Below are 17,427 nucleotides of genomic sequence, written 5' to 3'. Positions count from 1 at the left end.
ATAAAATGCTTCCAGTATTCATGATTTTCTAATCTGTGTCTCAATTCCGATACTTATGTTAGTAATTTTCCATGCAGGAAGATAAATTGACAATCTACTAGTTAAGTGACGACGTATCAACCCTGTCTCCAGGTCCAAGCATTTACTGCATTGTCTGAGGCCGTAATGCTTTGTGCTGTGTTTTAGTTAATAGAAAAAAAAGCTGTTTTTAAAGTTTTTTATATTCATGTGCATCACGTCTTTAAGCTCATTTTTTAAAAGCTCATTATGTGCACTATAACCCAAAGAATCACTCTTAGGCTAGCTCAGATTTCAGTGACTATATTAAGCTTAGGACCAAGATTTTTCTTTTTTCTTTTTTTTTTTAGCTAAACCACACAGCAAAAAAAATAACTAACCTCGAGCTGTGGACAGCTTCTTGCCTTCTTCCTCAACACGGAGAACAGTTTAAATCCATCATCTTCCCTGTGCTATTGCATTTGTATTAGCTATAGCTCTGCAGCTAGCCACCAGGTAGCACTTATTATGTGCAAATATCCATTTATCCCATTAGTCAAATGTCTCTAACTCTCCAAACATTGCTACTATTTAGTATTCCATCTTTGTTGTTGTCCAAATGTATAGCATTATTGTCTTTTTATTTATTTATTTATTTTTAGAATACTTCAGGCTAGACATGAATCTTTATTGTTACACTTGAAAGAAAGCCATAGTAATTGTTTTTATTTGAGCTGAAAGAATTTCAACTGTTCTAAAGGTGCCTTGGTGTTTTGGGAAGGGAAGCAGCATTTAGACCTGGAAATGGCTAATAATGTCGGACTTAACAAGTGGATAGCAGCATTTTACCATGCCTCACTTAGCTAATGGATTTTCCTCAAGGAACACACCTGCAAACAGCAAGTATGGAAGTATGCAAGTTGAGACACAGCTAAATACTAACAGTAGTTTCAATCTGGAAGGCCTGCGAAAAATCTTGGCCTCCTTAAAACTAAGTGGTCAGTCTCTTTTGTCTTTGCAAATGGACCTTGCAAAGACAGGAGAGAGAAAAAACAAGTTATCTGACAGGTATTTGCTCAAGAACAAATAAACGTCAGACTTGCTTCCACATTTAGAATAAGTTCACTACGTGAAGGAGTTATTGACGCTGTATCTACCTTCAGAGCCACTACTATATCGTGTCTAGAAAATATTGAGCTAGACTGCACTAATGCACAAACTGTTATGTGCCTCCGGTGTAACAGAGTAAAGTAAATGTTGTGTATTTTATTCCAAAATGCAAACAGATGCAGGTTAACTTTTGCTTCAAAGCGAAGCACACAAATTAAAGTCTTAAAATAAAGAATTTACGCTTTGACGCAACTGTCCTCAGTAAAGTTTCGTCAGTATCTTCACAGTCTACTTTTGTTCAAGCTCTCTTCTGTGTTTACCTTCATCTGCGACACGAAGACATTTATGACCTTTTTATCAGTCTTGGTTGTATCTAAGTAAAGTCAGGTCACACAGGACAGATGATAATTCCAGTTTTCTCAGAGTGAATGTATGTGTCTCTTTGTGCGTGTGGGTTTCACTCCACTGCAGTTTTGTGAGCTGATGGGGCAGTTATCATTGCTGACTGAGCAGATCCGATCCTCCCCTAACACACTCCAGACCCACTGGAAATCCATACTCATGACCTCTTAGTGGTCCAGTAAAAGTTACCAGGTGTGACTAGCTAGTTTTCCAAATCCCATTATTCATTTTAACAGTAAAAAAGTATAAATACAAATGGTGCCTTGTATGATCTTACCAACCACACCTCTGGGCCCAGCAACATGTTAAATTTGTTTCTTCCAAAAAGTTCTTCTATTTCTGGCAGAGTAGAAATCTGCATTCAGTCCTACATGTTGATCGGGAATGTCCTTTGTTCTGCATAGGGCCATGTTTAAAGAGCTGTTAAATGGTGCTTTTTTTTATTATTATTATTTGTTTCTCAAAAGGCTAAGAGCTGCTAAATTGGAAAAAGTAGTATGCAAGGATGGTATGAAAAGGACAGAACCTAGTGGCTAGTTAGTTGCCAATCACTCTTAAGTGCAAAGAGATCATTTTGGGCATCTACTGCAGAGGTTTTTTTTTGTTTAATTGTTTTTTGGCTGCCAGTGAATTCTCCAACGCTGTCTTTTTAAACTGTTTTTTTTTTCTTCAAAAAAACAGGAGAACTATTTCCTAGAAATAAAATAGCCTTTACGTACATAGTGATTTTCGTTTGTGTTCGGTGTGCTATCGCAGCAAGCTAGCTGCTTCAACTTGTGCATTTGGCTGTCCACGCTCATTTGGTACGTGAAAGCCATCGTTTGTTGAGTCCCTAATTAATTCCCGGTTCAAGACAGTGGATAAATTTTTACAAAAGTTTGCCAACAGAGTCAATTGCGCAACAGTTTTTTGACAACAACTCATTAGAGCTAAGATCCCAGAGAGGAAAAACACTCCTAAGAGCCATCTCGCATCTCATGAACCACTCAGTTCCAGCTGATGTTCTAGGAGTCTTTCGCAGTGTAGGTAACAGTGTAGGTAAGTTAGCCTTGCCTAGTCGTAACCGGTAAAAGGAAGTTCATAGAGCAAGCTAACCGCCTACATGACCTCAGTCAGTCTTCACAGCACATCAGTGGGGCACACTCCCATTTTCAAGTCTTCGAGATCTATTGGAACGCTCCATTCAAGCAAGTGCTCATATGCCATGAAGTCATAGGGATTTATGAATGGATTCAGTTGGCAGATAAGACAGATGTTTGATGAAAACTATCAAATATTTGTTGGATATATAAGAAATGGTGAATTCCAAAGGGTGTGGTGAGTATTGAGGGAGTGAAAGTCAGCCTTTGCGCTTGCTTGGCTGAACTGCTATTGACAATGAATGAACTCTTCTTTTCAATAATAATATGTGTTGTAACAGTAGTACTCCTCGCAGAACACCAGAGTTACAGTACAACTGGTCCAGTTTGGCATTGGTGTCCTAGCTGGCATGTGGAGCACTGCTGCATGAACAGGGCTGGAAGCATTTCACAGAGGGACCACAGCAAGGCAAAGACTGCAAAGGGTGAGAAATAAAAAGCTGCCAACTACAGGCACGTGGCCCGCCGCTCGTCATGTCACATCCCCTCTGAGACACATATGAAGGGTGGGATGGAGCGTCTGTATAGTCCACAAAACGACACAGGGGAGTTGGGGGGATGGTTGTGAGGTGAAGATGTGTCACCGTGGAATCATGGACCAACTGGTCGTGCACAGATTGACAGAGCCACTTAGGATCAGTTTGTCTGTCTGCCTGTATTTCTGTCTGTAGTCCCTGTGTGGTTTCAATTTCTCCAGTTGAGAAAGACCAGATCTTGTGTTTTCTTGTTTTTTTTTTTTCAATCCGTCCTGCTGTCTCTCTCTGAAATCCAAGGTGTTATTTTTCTGCAGACGTTTCCTCTCTTTCTTCCACTCTGCCTCCATCCTTTTCCTCTCTCTTCCATCCACTCTTCCGCTGACCTCTCCCGAATCTCTCAGATGTGCCTCTTCATGTGTAGCGCCAAGTGATCCGACCGCGAGAAACACCTGCAACCAAAGACAGAGAAACAGAGAACAGCTTGTTAGCTCGTTACCAATGCAAGGGGAAGAAGTTTGTTTTGTCGATTGAGCTAAATGTTGCTGTTAGCTAGTGAGTGCTGAGCCACTAATGCACACGCAATTAGTATATGTGTAACTAATTCATAATCAGCATTTTCAGCAGCACTCCTAATGACTTCAGCTGCGGCATGAATAACTAGAGAGCCCGCAGATGGATCTGTTGAAACAGTGTGGTGGTGGTAGTGGTGGGGAGGAGGAGCAGCATGCAAAACATGTGCTGTAAAACGATAGCTAAATTAGATGAATCAAAGCCTCTCATCTGAAATCAGGCTTGCAGAATTGCTGGGGCGTAGCTGCAGAGTGAAAAATGGAATTGCTCTGGAAGTACGTCGGCCTATTTTTTTTTTTCCGGGAGGGTTTTAAAAATAATTTTTACTAATGATTATTTCAACCTGATTGCCACAAAGTGACATAATATATGCTTTCAGCTGGTGTTTTGTTTATGCCACACTTGCTTACATACAGATGCAGCCATTATGAGACCTACTTTTTCATCTCCAGATCAACAGCGTTTCTATGGCATGCTCGCTGAACTAACACTACAGCTTCGTTCCCCAGAGAAGCAGTGCTTTCCAAAAAGAAAGTGTTGCTTTCTTTTAGATAATTGGAAGTTGGATGTTTTGCTGATTAGTGTGTGAGAAATATTTTGGATGGAGGCGGAGGCTGGTTTAGAGTTGAGTAAAGTGGATAAATTTACTAATGCTGTGCAGAAAAAAGAAACAAACAGCTTCCAATTTGCAGAATTTTCAAAGCTTCTAATGCTTTAGGAAGTGTCTCTAAACAGAAGAAAGGCTAAGTTTAAGAAAATAGCTGCTGTTTTATGTCCCTTTGTTATGACAGAATAAATAACCACAGCACGCTAGTGTTAAAGTGCATCACTCCCAGCCGTTACAGATGAGTATGACACTAAAGGTTCAAGGAAAATATTGAAAGTGTTTCATAGCTAATACACTCTTATTTATACAGCATTTTGACACCATCTACATATCAGACAGGGTGCAACCAGTTGAAGAAACATCACAAGCATGGGCTGGATCTGACTGAAAAACCACTGCATGACCATTCATTAACAAGTTGTCAATCAGAAGGTAGCTACATCTTAAAGAATAGCCTGGAACCATAATTAAAATCAGAATATCCACGTGGTAGTAGCTCTTCTTGCTCAAGTTATAAGTTTTGTTGCTATTGGTTGGCTATATTGCACAAACTAATGAGAATTAAAATCAACTGATAAAAAGTTCCCGTAAAATGGCCAATATGACCTTGATGATGAGCATGATTTGGATTAAGAATACTTAGGTCAGGGGTGGCCAGTTAATTTTCCCAAAGGGCCACATGAGAAACTAGGACTGTTGTGGAGGGCCGGACCACACCAATAGGTTTTTAGAGAGATAAATTTAATGTGGAGCAGAATTTTGTTCATTGGCGCGGGCCTCCACAACAGTCCCAGTTTCTAATGCTTACACTCGTCTGAGTATAAGCATGAGCAGTCCATACAAGTTCACAAAAATCTGACAAATACCCTAGTAGTGATCATTCTAAAAATGAAAGTGCTCATAAAACAATCAATATGACCTTGACCTTGAGCAAAATTTGGGTGAGGCCCCTTCAATCAGGGTGGGCAATTAATTTTCCCGAGAGGCTACGTGAGAACCAGGGACTGTTGTGGAGGGTCGTGCCCACAAGCTTACAAAGGGATAAAATTAATACCGAGTTTGACTGAGTTCAGGTTATTGGTGTGGCCCTCCACAACAATCCCAGTTTCTAATGTGGCCCACTGGGGAAATTAATTGTCCACCTCTGCCTTAGTAAAAAAAACCATGCACACAATGATCATCTAAAATCTGACACCTCTCTAGGAGAATTAGCAATTGCTTTGAACACAGGTACAGATAAATGATGGACGCCTCATCATTGCACAAGCCCATCGGTTCTATGACCAAATGAGTTAAAAATGAGAACAATGCTGTCCAGAATAAGACTTGATACTAGAGACTACAAACACATGAAAGAAGTGTTTACTGAGGTAATAAATCCAGTAAGAAGCAGGGCAGTTTTCCCAAAGATTATGCAGTGTGATTCCTATTTGCCATTAGAGACGTCGCCTCTAAATATTAGTCAGAAGGCTTTTGAGGTTTATGATAGCCGTGGATGTGAGGTAATTTAACCTTGACTGTTAATTTAAGAATTTTTATAGCTCAATCGTAACATACCATAGTCTTTCTTTGAACTCAGATTCTAACATTTATCACTTCATGCCTTCATGTCATGAATTTCTAGAAGATGTTCCTTTCCTACCTTGTTTTTTTTTGACACAGGTTTCAGATTGGCTCTTTCCACTGAGACAGAGGGAACTGTCTAACACGTCTTGATGAATCAGTGTTTGGCCAAGAGAGGGAGTCACATGTGATGAGCCACCAGTCATCCGTCTTACTGTCATACCTGTGTGTGTGTTACTGTCTTTGTGCGCACAAGTGTGTGCACCCGTACAAACACATGTGGGATAAATGAACGGCTCAGAAGACATTCATGGGTGTTCTGTGTGTGTGTGTGTGTGTGTGTGTGTGTGTGTCACTGTGAGTGCGTTCGCTGAGACAGATGGTAAAGTATGAGTCACGACTCGGGGGCACGACACCAGCTGGCACACCGTAGGTCTGCCTCCTCCTTCCCTCGTCCCCCAACTTCCCCCATCCTCAATCTTCCACCCTGACTTTTTTCTGTCTCCCCTGTTTCCCCTCTTCCTTCATCTCAGCAGGGTGTGTGTGCACTTGTGTGTGTGTGTGTTAGGCTGGAGGGGTTGGACATCCTGTGACACATGACAGAGGTGGGCCCAAATTAGGGATGTGCCTGTAGGGGGGTCTGGTAGCGGGGGGAGGTGGGAAATCAGGGGGGAGGGATACTGTATTTACAGTCTCTCCAGCTGAGACCTGATTAAGTTGACACTGCATGGCCCTCTGCCCCCTGACACACACACACACACATATGCATACACACTTTTCAATAGGCATCAAGGCAAAGTACCTTAGGTGAGGAGGGAATTTCTTTTTGTCCTTTCATAATGAACCTATGCATGATTCAAGAAGTCATATATTCAATAACACCCTGCACTGTGATCAGTTTTGAAACTGTCAAAAAAGACTGCACTGTCCTTTAAAAGACACACACTGTTTTTTGCTCGCAGCGGTTTTTGACAATAGATGACATCTTTATTCCCTAATTTCTAGCTCCATGAATAATTAAATGGCGTTGCATGTAATTTCCAGAAAAAGAAGAAAATGATTGATTAAAACAAGGCTGTCAGCACAATGTAAAAGATGCAATTACAAGAATAATTTGGGTGAAGACAAATGTAAGTGAAACAAATGAAGGAATGGCAACAAATGTAAGTAAAACATGCAAGTAAATGTAAGTTAAAAAAAAGTAAATATGAAGATAAATTTAAGTAAGCACGTAAGTAAAAGTAAATAAAAGTATTTTATAGAAAACATATCCGTATGTTAATGGCAAATGAAAGAAACTTTCCAGTTAAATTACAATAAGGCACTGGAGAGAAGCTTAAGCAGGATTAAAATGTGCCTGTTGTAACTACGACAGCAGTTCCTTTTTAATGTAAAAACAATCCAGCGCTGTACTGTGAAATATGAGCTTTACAGGATAATACTGCTGTTTGGTTGCCATCATAGAGCTATTTTGGTGTTTCTGCTAGGATCTCCATAAAATGGTTTACTACCGTAAAATATAACTGCATGTTCTCACTCACATACCCAAGGACATATATACAAAAAAAAAGCTACAAAAGTCACCAAAAAGCCTCTGTATAGCAGAGGAAGCACATTTTAAGGCGGTATTTACCTTGCAGGTACTACTATATATATATTAAAATTTTTTCTTCTGTAGCGCAATAACAAAAAGAACCTTTTAAATTTCCTTTTTGTGTGTGTGATGAAATCCTTTAAAAGCACGCTTTTTATCATGGGATGCCTTGCTGCATTGTGGTAGCTCCTGTAGACAATATTGCTCAGAGATCCCAGAGGTGTCAGCGAGGGCCAGATCAAAGACAGACAGCAGGGTGTAATTAAAATAGGAGTAAAGATTTTTGTGTCGGCAGCAAGCTGATCATTTAAAAAGTGAATAATTGCCTTAAAATGTTTGGGAGTTTTTTTGGTCAGTGGAACCAGATTTAAGGAGCCCTTTCCCTTTGCTTCATAATTAAACAGAGGCCAAGGTGCCTAATTAGGAAGAGTCACAGTCAAACTATAACAGATCACCTCTTTCCGGTGACAGTCAAGGGTGTAAAGGTGCATGACTTTGAGATTCATATGATGTTTGATTCAAAACAGCAAACAAAACATTATCTATGATCTGCAAAGTGTTTAATGGCAATAGTCCATCATAACTATCATAAAAAAACAATTATTGTTAAAATGTTAACGAACAAAAATGCAAATATTTAACGCTAATGTTTCACAACTGTTTCTATTGTAGGTTTATAAACAATATGGGAGCATTATCTGTTTATTATCAAACTGTTATTGAAAATACTTGTTAAAAGCAGTATATGCAGGAAGTTGTTAGGTTATAAATCACCTGGAGACTGTAGTTTGTGTATTTAAGCATCAAACTTAGGTAGGTTTAGGAAAAGGTTGTGATTTGGTTTAAAACACTCTCATTTGCAACATTAAATGTGCACATTTAAAAGATGTCATTTAAAGATTCAATCATTTTTTTCCCCTTTTGTTCTGGCTCTCTCTACTCTCTTCTCTTTCCCCTAACCCCCAACCAGTTGGAGAGGATGGGTGCTCCATGAGCATAGTTCTGTTGGAGGTTTCTTCCTATTAAAATGGTGGTTTTCCTCTCCCCTTTCTCCAAGTGCCTGTTCTTTAGAGGTCCTGTGATTGTTTGGATTCCTAGTTACATAAATAAACCATAAATTAGGACTTTACTATTGATTTATATATTTTTTTCTGTTTATTGCTAAAATAGCTGTTAGTTAAAGTTAATTAACAAATTTTTTTTAAATTCATTAGTTGTTTTTGTTTTTGTGTGGTAAACTTCTCGGATGCTCAGCTTGCTCTGCACAAGGACTTTTCAGGTGACAGGGATTATCGAGTTCACCGGAAAGCCTGCCCAATCACTGGGCCAGCCTGGGGCTTTATTTCCAGTAACCCACACACACACTTACACCTGTATTTAGGGTTATGGTGGCTTCAACAATTCCCCAAATACATTTCCCTCCTGTAAATGTCTAAAAATCTACAAATTCAACCAATTTCCACTGTTTAAACTAAAGTCAGTGACTGTTGAGATTAATGACTGTATATAAAAGATAGCCATGACATCACCCGATGGTCAGTGAGGTCCACACTTGAAGACTCAAGTTTTACCCGGGATAGCCTTATGTACCTTTTCATCATGTATTAAATAAAACTCTAAGCTAACAATCGAGACCCTAACCTAAGTGTGTAAGAAATGAGAAATGTGGATAATTTGCCAGATTTCTGTACAGTCAGACGAGTGACCCCCTGCTGGGCAAAAAAAGAGCACAGATTAAATGGACTATAGCACCAGCTTCACCCTCAAAGGCTGTGTCTATCTTTTCTTTATTGCCAGTGTTTCTGATAATAAAGCCAGTATTTATTTACTTAATACCCTGCAAATTAAATTAATATCCCAGGTTGTTAGGTGTTTCATTGCTAATGAAACTCATTTTACACCTCTGTCCCGCTCTGAATCCAAATAAAGACCATCTATCATCATGTGTGTAAATTCACTATTAATATGCTGCACCGTCCCTAATGTGGGTCTAGAGCTGAAACACTGAGCTCAACTCGCTCAAACACTGAGCGAGTTGGGTCTTGGAGCGCACATTAGTAATCCTGCCAACACACTTTTAAACTGGGTCAGTACCAAAACACATTTCGGGGTGTGTAACCAGCATCTTGTCTTCACTACACCAAACACAATGTTAAAACACAGCCTGCTGTGCTTGTGGAAGTACTTCAAATAGCGCTCGGATAAAAAAGCGAAGAAAAACATATAAGACACGGAGAAGGAGGGAGAGGCATGTTTTGACAGACCTGTCACAGTGGTTGCACTTAAAAGGCTTGGCGCCGGTGTGTTTGCGGTAGTGCCTCGTCAGCTCGTCGCTCCGGGCGAATCGCCACTCGCAGCCCTCCCACGAGCACTTGTATGGCTTCTCACCTAGGGGGTAAAAAAAAAGCACACGTGAGCACCTGTTTGATCGCTCATACACCAATCACACGCTTATTTGTTGTTCTGCGCCCATGCAAAAAGCTCTTTGCCGCTAACCCTTTATCTTCCTGTTTGATATTGGCAGAGCTTTTATTTTAATGAGTGTGTCCTGTATATTGTGAGTGCATGTTAGCTTCCAGTCTGATAAAGATCCCTGTGCCTCCTGTCACCATTTCCTTTTTTAGGGACTGTAAAGAGAGCAATGGGATGAGATGGAGAAGCTCCCACTGGTCTCCAATCTTGCTGAACATGCAGAAGAGGAGAGGAGGGTTGAGAGAGAAGAGGTTGAGAGGGAGGGAGGGTGGGAGGGAGGGGTGAGGATTAGAGGCAAGGTGGATGAGAGACTGAGAGGAGGAGGTGAGATGAGACCAGGGGAGGGAAAAGTAGAGTAGGAGAGAAGTGTTGCAGAAGTGGATTAAGGCAAAGGAGGCTGCAGATATGCTGGTAGGGAAGGAGGGGGTAGTGATAATTAGGCCAGACACATAATGGCAAGGAGGCCACAATCCGCCAGCTGCGTCCAACTCCGAAGATGTCACCTGCATCAGTCACATCCCATCTGGACTGGTGCTCGAGGCTGACCAACTCTGCTCGAGCGCTTTCACCACGACTACTGGCTTAATTCATTGAATGCGATTATCTAAAGGGACAAAATCAATAGATCAACTGCTCTGTCAAAACTGCAATGAGAGCTTGTGTAAAGTAAGGAGGGGCCACATCTGTGAGCCAAATGTGGGAGATATTCACATAGTATTTCAGGCCGGATCTAAAATAATCAGTACTTTCTTTCTTTTTCAATTTTTTTAAAGTGATAAACATTGTCTATATGCTGATTTTGGCTGTAGCGTACCTGCTTTTATTTGAAGATCTGACTGTAATGATGGGAGCGTATCCATTGCATATGTATATGTATTTACCCCCATCTCCTCCTTAATGGGTTGGCCAATCTCAATGAAACTTTGCATACATGACTTATTAACATTTATTAACATTATTTTTATATTTAGATAAACCCCAATTTTTTGTATTTTTATATAATTTATTAATTTCATTACCCCCCTGCCAACAGTTAGCTTCCATTGCAGATCAGCTAAGAGGGAACTTAAATGGTGCAACTTCCTGTGTTCTAATTTCAGTGGATCTGGTACACCTGTGCCATTTATTCCATTCAGTGTAGTTCTTTTGGATATTTAAGTCACCAAGATGACTCTGTCTAGGCCATCAGTTTTGTTTGTGGTTTAAATGTAAGTTTATATGAGTCTGCTGAGTCTATCAGTCAATTTGGTTTATTCTCATTTACTACCTAACCCTTTTTTGCTCTCCTGGACCGCTTTTGTTTCTAGGATCAGGAGTTACACACAATAGCGCCACAATTGGGCAAGACTAAAACAATCTGGATTGATAAATAGGACTGCAGAACAGAGGCAAAATATATATATGTATATCTATATCGATATATATATACATATATATATGTATATATATAAATGTAAAAAACTACTCGATTTTGCGGTGAACTGTCCCTTTAACAAAAAACTGTAGAGTTTAAAGTGCTTTTGGTCTAAATCCAGAAATAAGTCTTGTCCCCTTCCATCCCAGAGCTGCAGGTTTGGGCCATCCGACTCTGGCCAATGAAATTCCTGGGAGGCAGAAATGCCTGAATCCGTTGCCTAGCAATGGGATCAAGGGGGGTGGGGTGTATCTGTGTGTGAGTGTATGTCTAAGAGAGACGTGGGGTGGGTAGGGGGTATGTGGTGAAACATGAGGAGGCAGTGCAGCTGGCTGGATCTGGCAACGGTACGCCGCCATGCCACCGGCCAATTACTGAGCACGCTGGCAGAGCACGGAGGCAGTTGCCTAGCGACGGTAGCCGTAGAGCTGTACAGGGCAAGAGGCGGGGGTGAGGAGCGGGGCTGAGGGGGCGATGATGGTGGTGGAAGTAGTAGTGGTGGTGCAGGAGGAGGGGGGCACTAAGAGACCAGAGCCTGCAGCAGTACATAACCACTCAGCTACCGACTCCTCCAACGATACACTGCCTCCGTTGCCTAGCAACATCCCCCCCCCCTTTAGAAAAAAAATCCACCCTCCTCCGCTCTCTCTCAAGATGCCCAAACAGTGAAGTAGAGCAGGTACCCACTCGCCTCTGCAAACAGACACCGGACTGGAAATGCTACTTGTAAAAACATACAGTTCGACTGATTGACAGTTTTAAACGTCCATCAGTAACCTAATCCACTGGATTAGCCTGAACCCAGCAGCATAATCTGATTACCTTCTGTTACTTTTGGATTACTTTGCCTGTATAATGTAGATTATTGAGCTAAGTGGATTATTGTTATGATTTAAAGAATCAGGATTGTGGACAGTTGGGCGCTGCTTTTTAAAACAATTATTTATTCCGAATGATTTAATAAAATCCACCATTAACCGGCACTTCTCCCTTTTCATTTCAGGGAAGAAATGCATAAAATCAAAATACTCCACCCCCTCCTCCCTCCATCTTTACAAATGCTTTTTTATTTTAAAATAATCAAATGAGTGCTCACATATTTCTCATCCATAATCTGATAACTGGGTGTTTCCTGAGTCACCGTAATCCCATTAGGCGTAATCTGTTACTTCCGAATGCTCAAACACACGCACCCATGCGCCCGTTCTCTCCAGCCTCTCAGGTGCCAGTGGTGAAGTTAATTACATTCCCTCCATTAGCTGACGCTGAAGCAGGGCATTTGGGTCTCAGAGGTCATTACAGAGGCTCTCGGAGAGGCGGCTTTATAGGCGCCAGCCCCGCAACCAGCACTGCTGGCTCGGAGATGAGCGAGGGGAAGAGACAAAGATGAAATATGGAGGAAGTAATGGAGAATTGAAGTGCGTTAGTAAGAGACGTGAGGATGATGGGAAAGCATGGGATGAAGCCTTTTTTCATAAAAGGCTTAATCATTTCTAACACAGTGCCTGGCAGGTTTTTTTTAAAAGGCACTTTAAATTAGTTTTGTAGTTGATTGAAAAAATATTCTCACATATCCAAAGACACATTGTAATATTTTAAAAGAATAAGAGTGGAAAGAGCCTATTTGTGGTCGTAAAGGCCAAATGAGGTGCCATCATTCTCACAATAAATCATAACAGAGATAGCCTTACATCAAAAATATATGGTAGAGTTATTACTGAAATCATGTCACTACTTGTGTTACAAAGGTTCTTCGGTTATTTGCACACCAGGCGGGTACAAAGAAAAAAAAATTGTCTGACGTTGGACTAGAGGACAAGAGCATGATGGTAACCAGGATAGAAGCAAGCGCGTTACACTCCTAACACAACTTCAGCTCTTTGCTAGCATCTGCAAAGACAAGCATGCTAACACAAAGCTAACAAAGGCAGTGATGAGGAGTCCAGCTTTTAGCCTCCATTTCTACCTGATCATGTTTCTACTCTAAATGCTCCTTTTCAGACAGTTTTTTCTACTTTTTCCTTTGTATGATGTCACTTAGAGCTGATACTCCTAATATGGTCACGTCAGGCACACAAGCCCCGCCTCACTGTTGTTCAAGCTTTCTGTTTACAAAAGGCAGCCAATCAGAACAAAATTAGAGTCCAGGAATATAAAAAAATATATATACATATACCTAGACCCCCTTTTAAAAAAAACTAAAAGTGGCAAAAGAGCAGAGTGACAGAATATGAGCCCGATAGAGAGGCGAACATGCAGAGAGAGACAGCGTACTGGCTAAAAGACCGAGACAGAATGAGAGGAGGAGAGAGCCAGAGAGGGAAAATGATGAGAAACAGGAGAAAGAGCGAGAGAGCGAAGGCAGAATAACCCAACAGTCCTCGTGTTTTACCCTACCCAAAATCTAATTGTACCATTCCTTATCTCCCATAAGCCTATTCACAAAAAGCTCTACAGGGCACTGTCATTTCAACTCAGCCCGTCTAATTCCAGATTAAATCGTTGCCTTTTCTCCGTCAGTAATTTATGGAAATAACAACTAAGAAAAAGAGGATTTGAGTAATGACATCTTTAAACTTGTCAGGATAATGGCTCAGTGAATGGGGGAGCCCGTGGCACTGCTGTCTTTTTCTGAAGAGGGTCGCTCCACTGTACCTCCCCCATCCCTGTCTTCTGTCTTCATCTACTCTTTGTTTCACTCCACGTCGCTCTTCTCCTCTTTCTTCAGCTTTTGTGGCTCCCTTTGTCATCTTAAGTCGACATTTTCCCCGTTTATCATTCTACCTTCCCGGTTTGAATAACAAGACAGATGTTCTTTTTTCACTGCTTTTATGTTAAAGCACCTTACGTGACACTGATAGGCTGCATGGGGGAAGGGAGGAAGTGTGTTTTTAATGGTGCTATATGGAAGTTGTGGCACTGTCATTAAATCATTTTAATGTAAATTTTTCTTAATAATTTACAGGGTAGAGAGGGGGGTGATAAAAAGAGGTTGCCACATTAATTTTTCTCTGTTTGTCTATTCAGGTGTGCAATGATAGACACTCCCAACAATTAGTCAATTAGACAAATAGTTAAAGAGAGGCAAATCAATTATAGTTGAAGTGATTGGTCAAGTCATAATATTAACTTAGTGCCATTATAAATAAATATAAACAGAGTGAAAAATGGGGGTGTTATCTTGGTTTAATAACTATTAAATGGTTCATAAAATAGGTACATATTCACTGGGGAAGGACCAAGCTAGCTCCAGACACTATACAGCGTCAGCACAGATGATTGACAGGTGAGCTCCTTCTCCTGCAGCCTTCTACAACTTCCCAAACAGTCAGCTGATTGACACTGCAGCTCCAAAGTTTTCTAGACATTACCCGAAAGGGGTCTTTAAGCAGGCAGCTCCATAGTGCAGCGTCTTTGTAATGTCTGTTTGATGAATCCACTGCTCATCATGTGTCCTGCCTCCTATACACGCTGTACCCGAGCAGCTCTATCGCCTAAACCACACGGAGTACTTCCAACAGTGTGAACGCATCCGAGGCAGACTATTTCCTGCTGTGTGCTGCGTGTGAGAAAGGATCAAAATGATCCCAAACTAATTCTTCTAAAATTGTTTGAAGTTAATGTGGGAAAACAGCTTAAGACATGTTTCTTAATACATTGGTAATGAGTAAGCCATGCAGCCGCTGTTTTTGGAGGTTTGTTTTTCAAGTTTCCAGAGGTTTGGACCTAAACTGTAACTATGGATTGGAATGCTCCATCTCAAAATTCAAAGATATCACAAGACAAATAAAGGTGCCCCCTCTGCTATTTACTCTGTTAATTAACCGAGTTAAACACAAAATATAGTATGGATGTCAGATTACGGTACAGTACTGTGCAAAGTCTTGAGCCATTCCTAATTCTGCTATGGAAACGGCACAGCAGTGTATTGAAACATGTGCAAACATACATGGAAATACAATTTTAATGAGCTTGAAAGTCATGATTTGGTGTGACCACCTTTATTCTTCAGCACAGTCTGAACTCTCTTAGGCAGCTTTCTTTAAGTAGTCTTCAGGAATAGTTCTGCAGGCTTCTTGAAGGACATTCAAAGCTCTTCTTTGGATGTTTCTGCCTTTTGTTCTGTTCTCTGTCAACATGATCCCACACTGCTTCAATAATGTTGAGGTCCGGGCTCTGGGGAGGCCGATCCATGACTGATAGTGCTCCACTGTGTGTTTTTCTATCCAGGATCCAGGTATGATTTTACTTTTAGACTTTCAGGCAAGTCAAGTAACAACAAAGAGTCTAAAGTTACAATTTAAAATTGTTTTTTTGCTACGCTGTGTGTTGTGCGTAGACACAACGGTGGTTTGTCTCTTTGGTTCAGTGCTTTGTTTTATGTTTTAATGGGTCATAGGTCAGTTTTAAGTGGCTTAACAAACAAAAAACTCTCCTCTGAAAATGGTCAGGTACAAGGAGTGGATGGAAAATGAGTGGAAAACCAGGCAATGTCCAAAGAAAACCTGGAGAACTGTTGTTCAAGAGCACTTTAAAACATCAGAAGAAAGTCTGAATTCTTAGAAACAAAATATAAAGAAATGAGCGTTGGCTGAAGACTTTTACATCATGTTGTAGCATCACTATGTTCAGATTCCTATGGTCGGTTCAGCCTTCACATACATTTTAATATCAACTACTCCACACAGCTCTCTGGATTTCAGTTTCATTTAATTGAGACTTTTTGTGATTTGTCTGTATGGATTTTGTGACTGGACAGCACTGGTGGCTCTGGTCCCCCATAGCTGGCCCAGTTGGCATGGAGTCTAATCACAAGGGTTGTAGACACACCACGCTGGGGGAATCAATGATGGCATGTCTGTGCAAATTTGTTCCAACACATAGGGTGTGATGTTTTCATCATCTCTCACACTCAGATGATGACTTCTTTTCAAAGAGGCAAGCCAGAGCTGGTAAACAAGTCGCACGTAGCGTCTTCGCTGGACAGCTCTGGTGATCTGTCAACCAAGCAGTGGATAAATTTAGAAGGCGGGGGAGCCCAATCCAATTTGAGTCACTGTAACTTCATTTACTATGATGGACGCGCTTCGCTGTACCTCCCGCGGTTAAAATAAATAAGGAAACAGCTATATGGCTACCTATCACATGTCAATATCCATCTCATTATACCGCTGAACGCCTCTCTCGGGGGAAGAGTGTGGGGGGAAGAGAAAAGACCGAACAAAAATAACATCGCTCTCAGCTCGCCAACCAAAAGAAGACACACAGAAGAGCTCAAATCCAACCTTTTGAAGGCGAACCATTTCTCACTCACCATCGATAACTCCACAGTTTTCCCTTCTCCTCAGGTTAAGAGCCTTGGTGTCATCCTAGACAGTTCACTTTCCTATAAATCTCACATCAACAATCTCACCCGTTCTGCCTACTTCCATCTACGCAGCATTAACAGATTGCTTCCTTCTCTTTCCACCCAGTCTATGTCCATTCTTGTCCACAGTCTTGTTACCTCCCGTATTGACTACTGCAATTCTCTTCTGCATGGTCTCCCCCAAAAATCCCTCCATAAGCTTCCACTGCTTCAGAACTCTGCTGCTCGCATTATCACCAGAACCCCCTCCTACCAGCACATCACCCCTGTTCTTCAGGAACTTCACTGGCTCCCTGTGAAATTCCGGATAATATTCAAACTTCTTCTGCTCACCTTCAAGGCCATTCATAACCTCGCTCCTCCTTACCTTTCTGACCTGTTAACCACTACCTGTTCTGACCGTTCACTTCGATCTTCTTCTTCTATCCAGCTTGCTGTACCTTCCTTCCGCCTCACCACCATGGGAAGCAGAGCTTTCAGCTGCTCTGCTCTCAGGCTGTGGAACTCTCTGCCCCCAGAAATAAGAAACATTGGTTCTCTCCCCCAGTTTAAATCCCAACTCAAAACTCATCTGTTCAAATCTGCATATTCACTGTGAATCCACTGTTTGTTCATTTTATCTTGTGCTTTTGTTTTATTGTTCTTATTCTCCCATTGTTTTACTAAGTGTTTTATCCTATTATAAAGTGTCCTTGGGTGACTTGAAAGGCGCTCA

The 17,427-nt window shown here is 41.1% G+C and overlaps 1 protein-coding gene across 1 annotated transcript in view; it reads right to left on the bottom strand.

The window, feature by feature from the left end:
- Positions 1-3,335: 3,335 nt before the first annotated feature.
- The window catches only part of LOC113015963 (Krueppel-like factor 7), a 46,762-nt gene continuing 32,670 nt past the window's right edge, over positions 3,336-17,427 (bottom strand). The window contains exons 3-4 of the mRNA XM_026158358.1: positions 9,723-9,846; positions 3,336-3,573 (exon numbers count right to left, since the gene is read on the bottom strand). Of these exons, the coding sequence (XP_026014143.1) occupies positions 3,522-3,573; positions 9,723-9,846 (176 nt within the window). The 3' untranslated portion in view covers positions 3,336-3,521. The remainder of the gene's footprint in view (positions 3,574-9,722; positions 9,847-17,427) is intronic.

The sequence above is a fragment of the Astatotilapia calliptera genome, chromosome 23 (assembly GCF_900246225.1).
Source record: "Astatotilapia calliptera chromosome 23, fAstCal1.2, whole genome shotgun sequence".
Taxonomy (NCBI): Eukaryota; Metazoa; Chordata; class Actinopteri; order Cichliformes; family Cichlidae; genus Astatotilapia; species Astatotilapia calliptera.
Note: the sequence above shows the minus strand (reverse complement) of the source record. Positions and strands in the feature narration are given on the sequence as shown.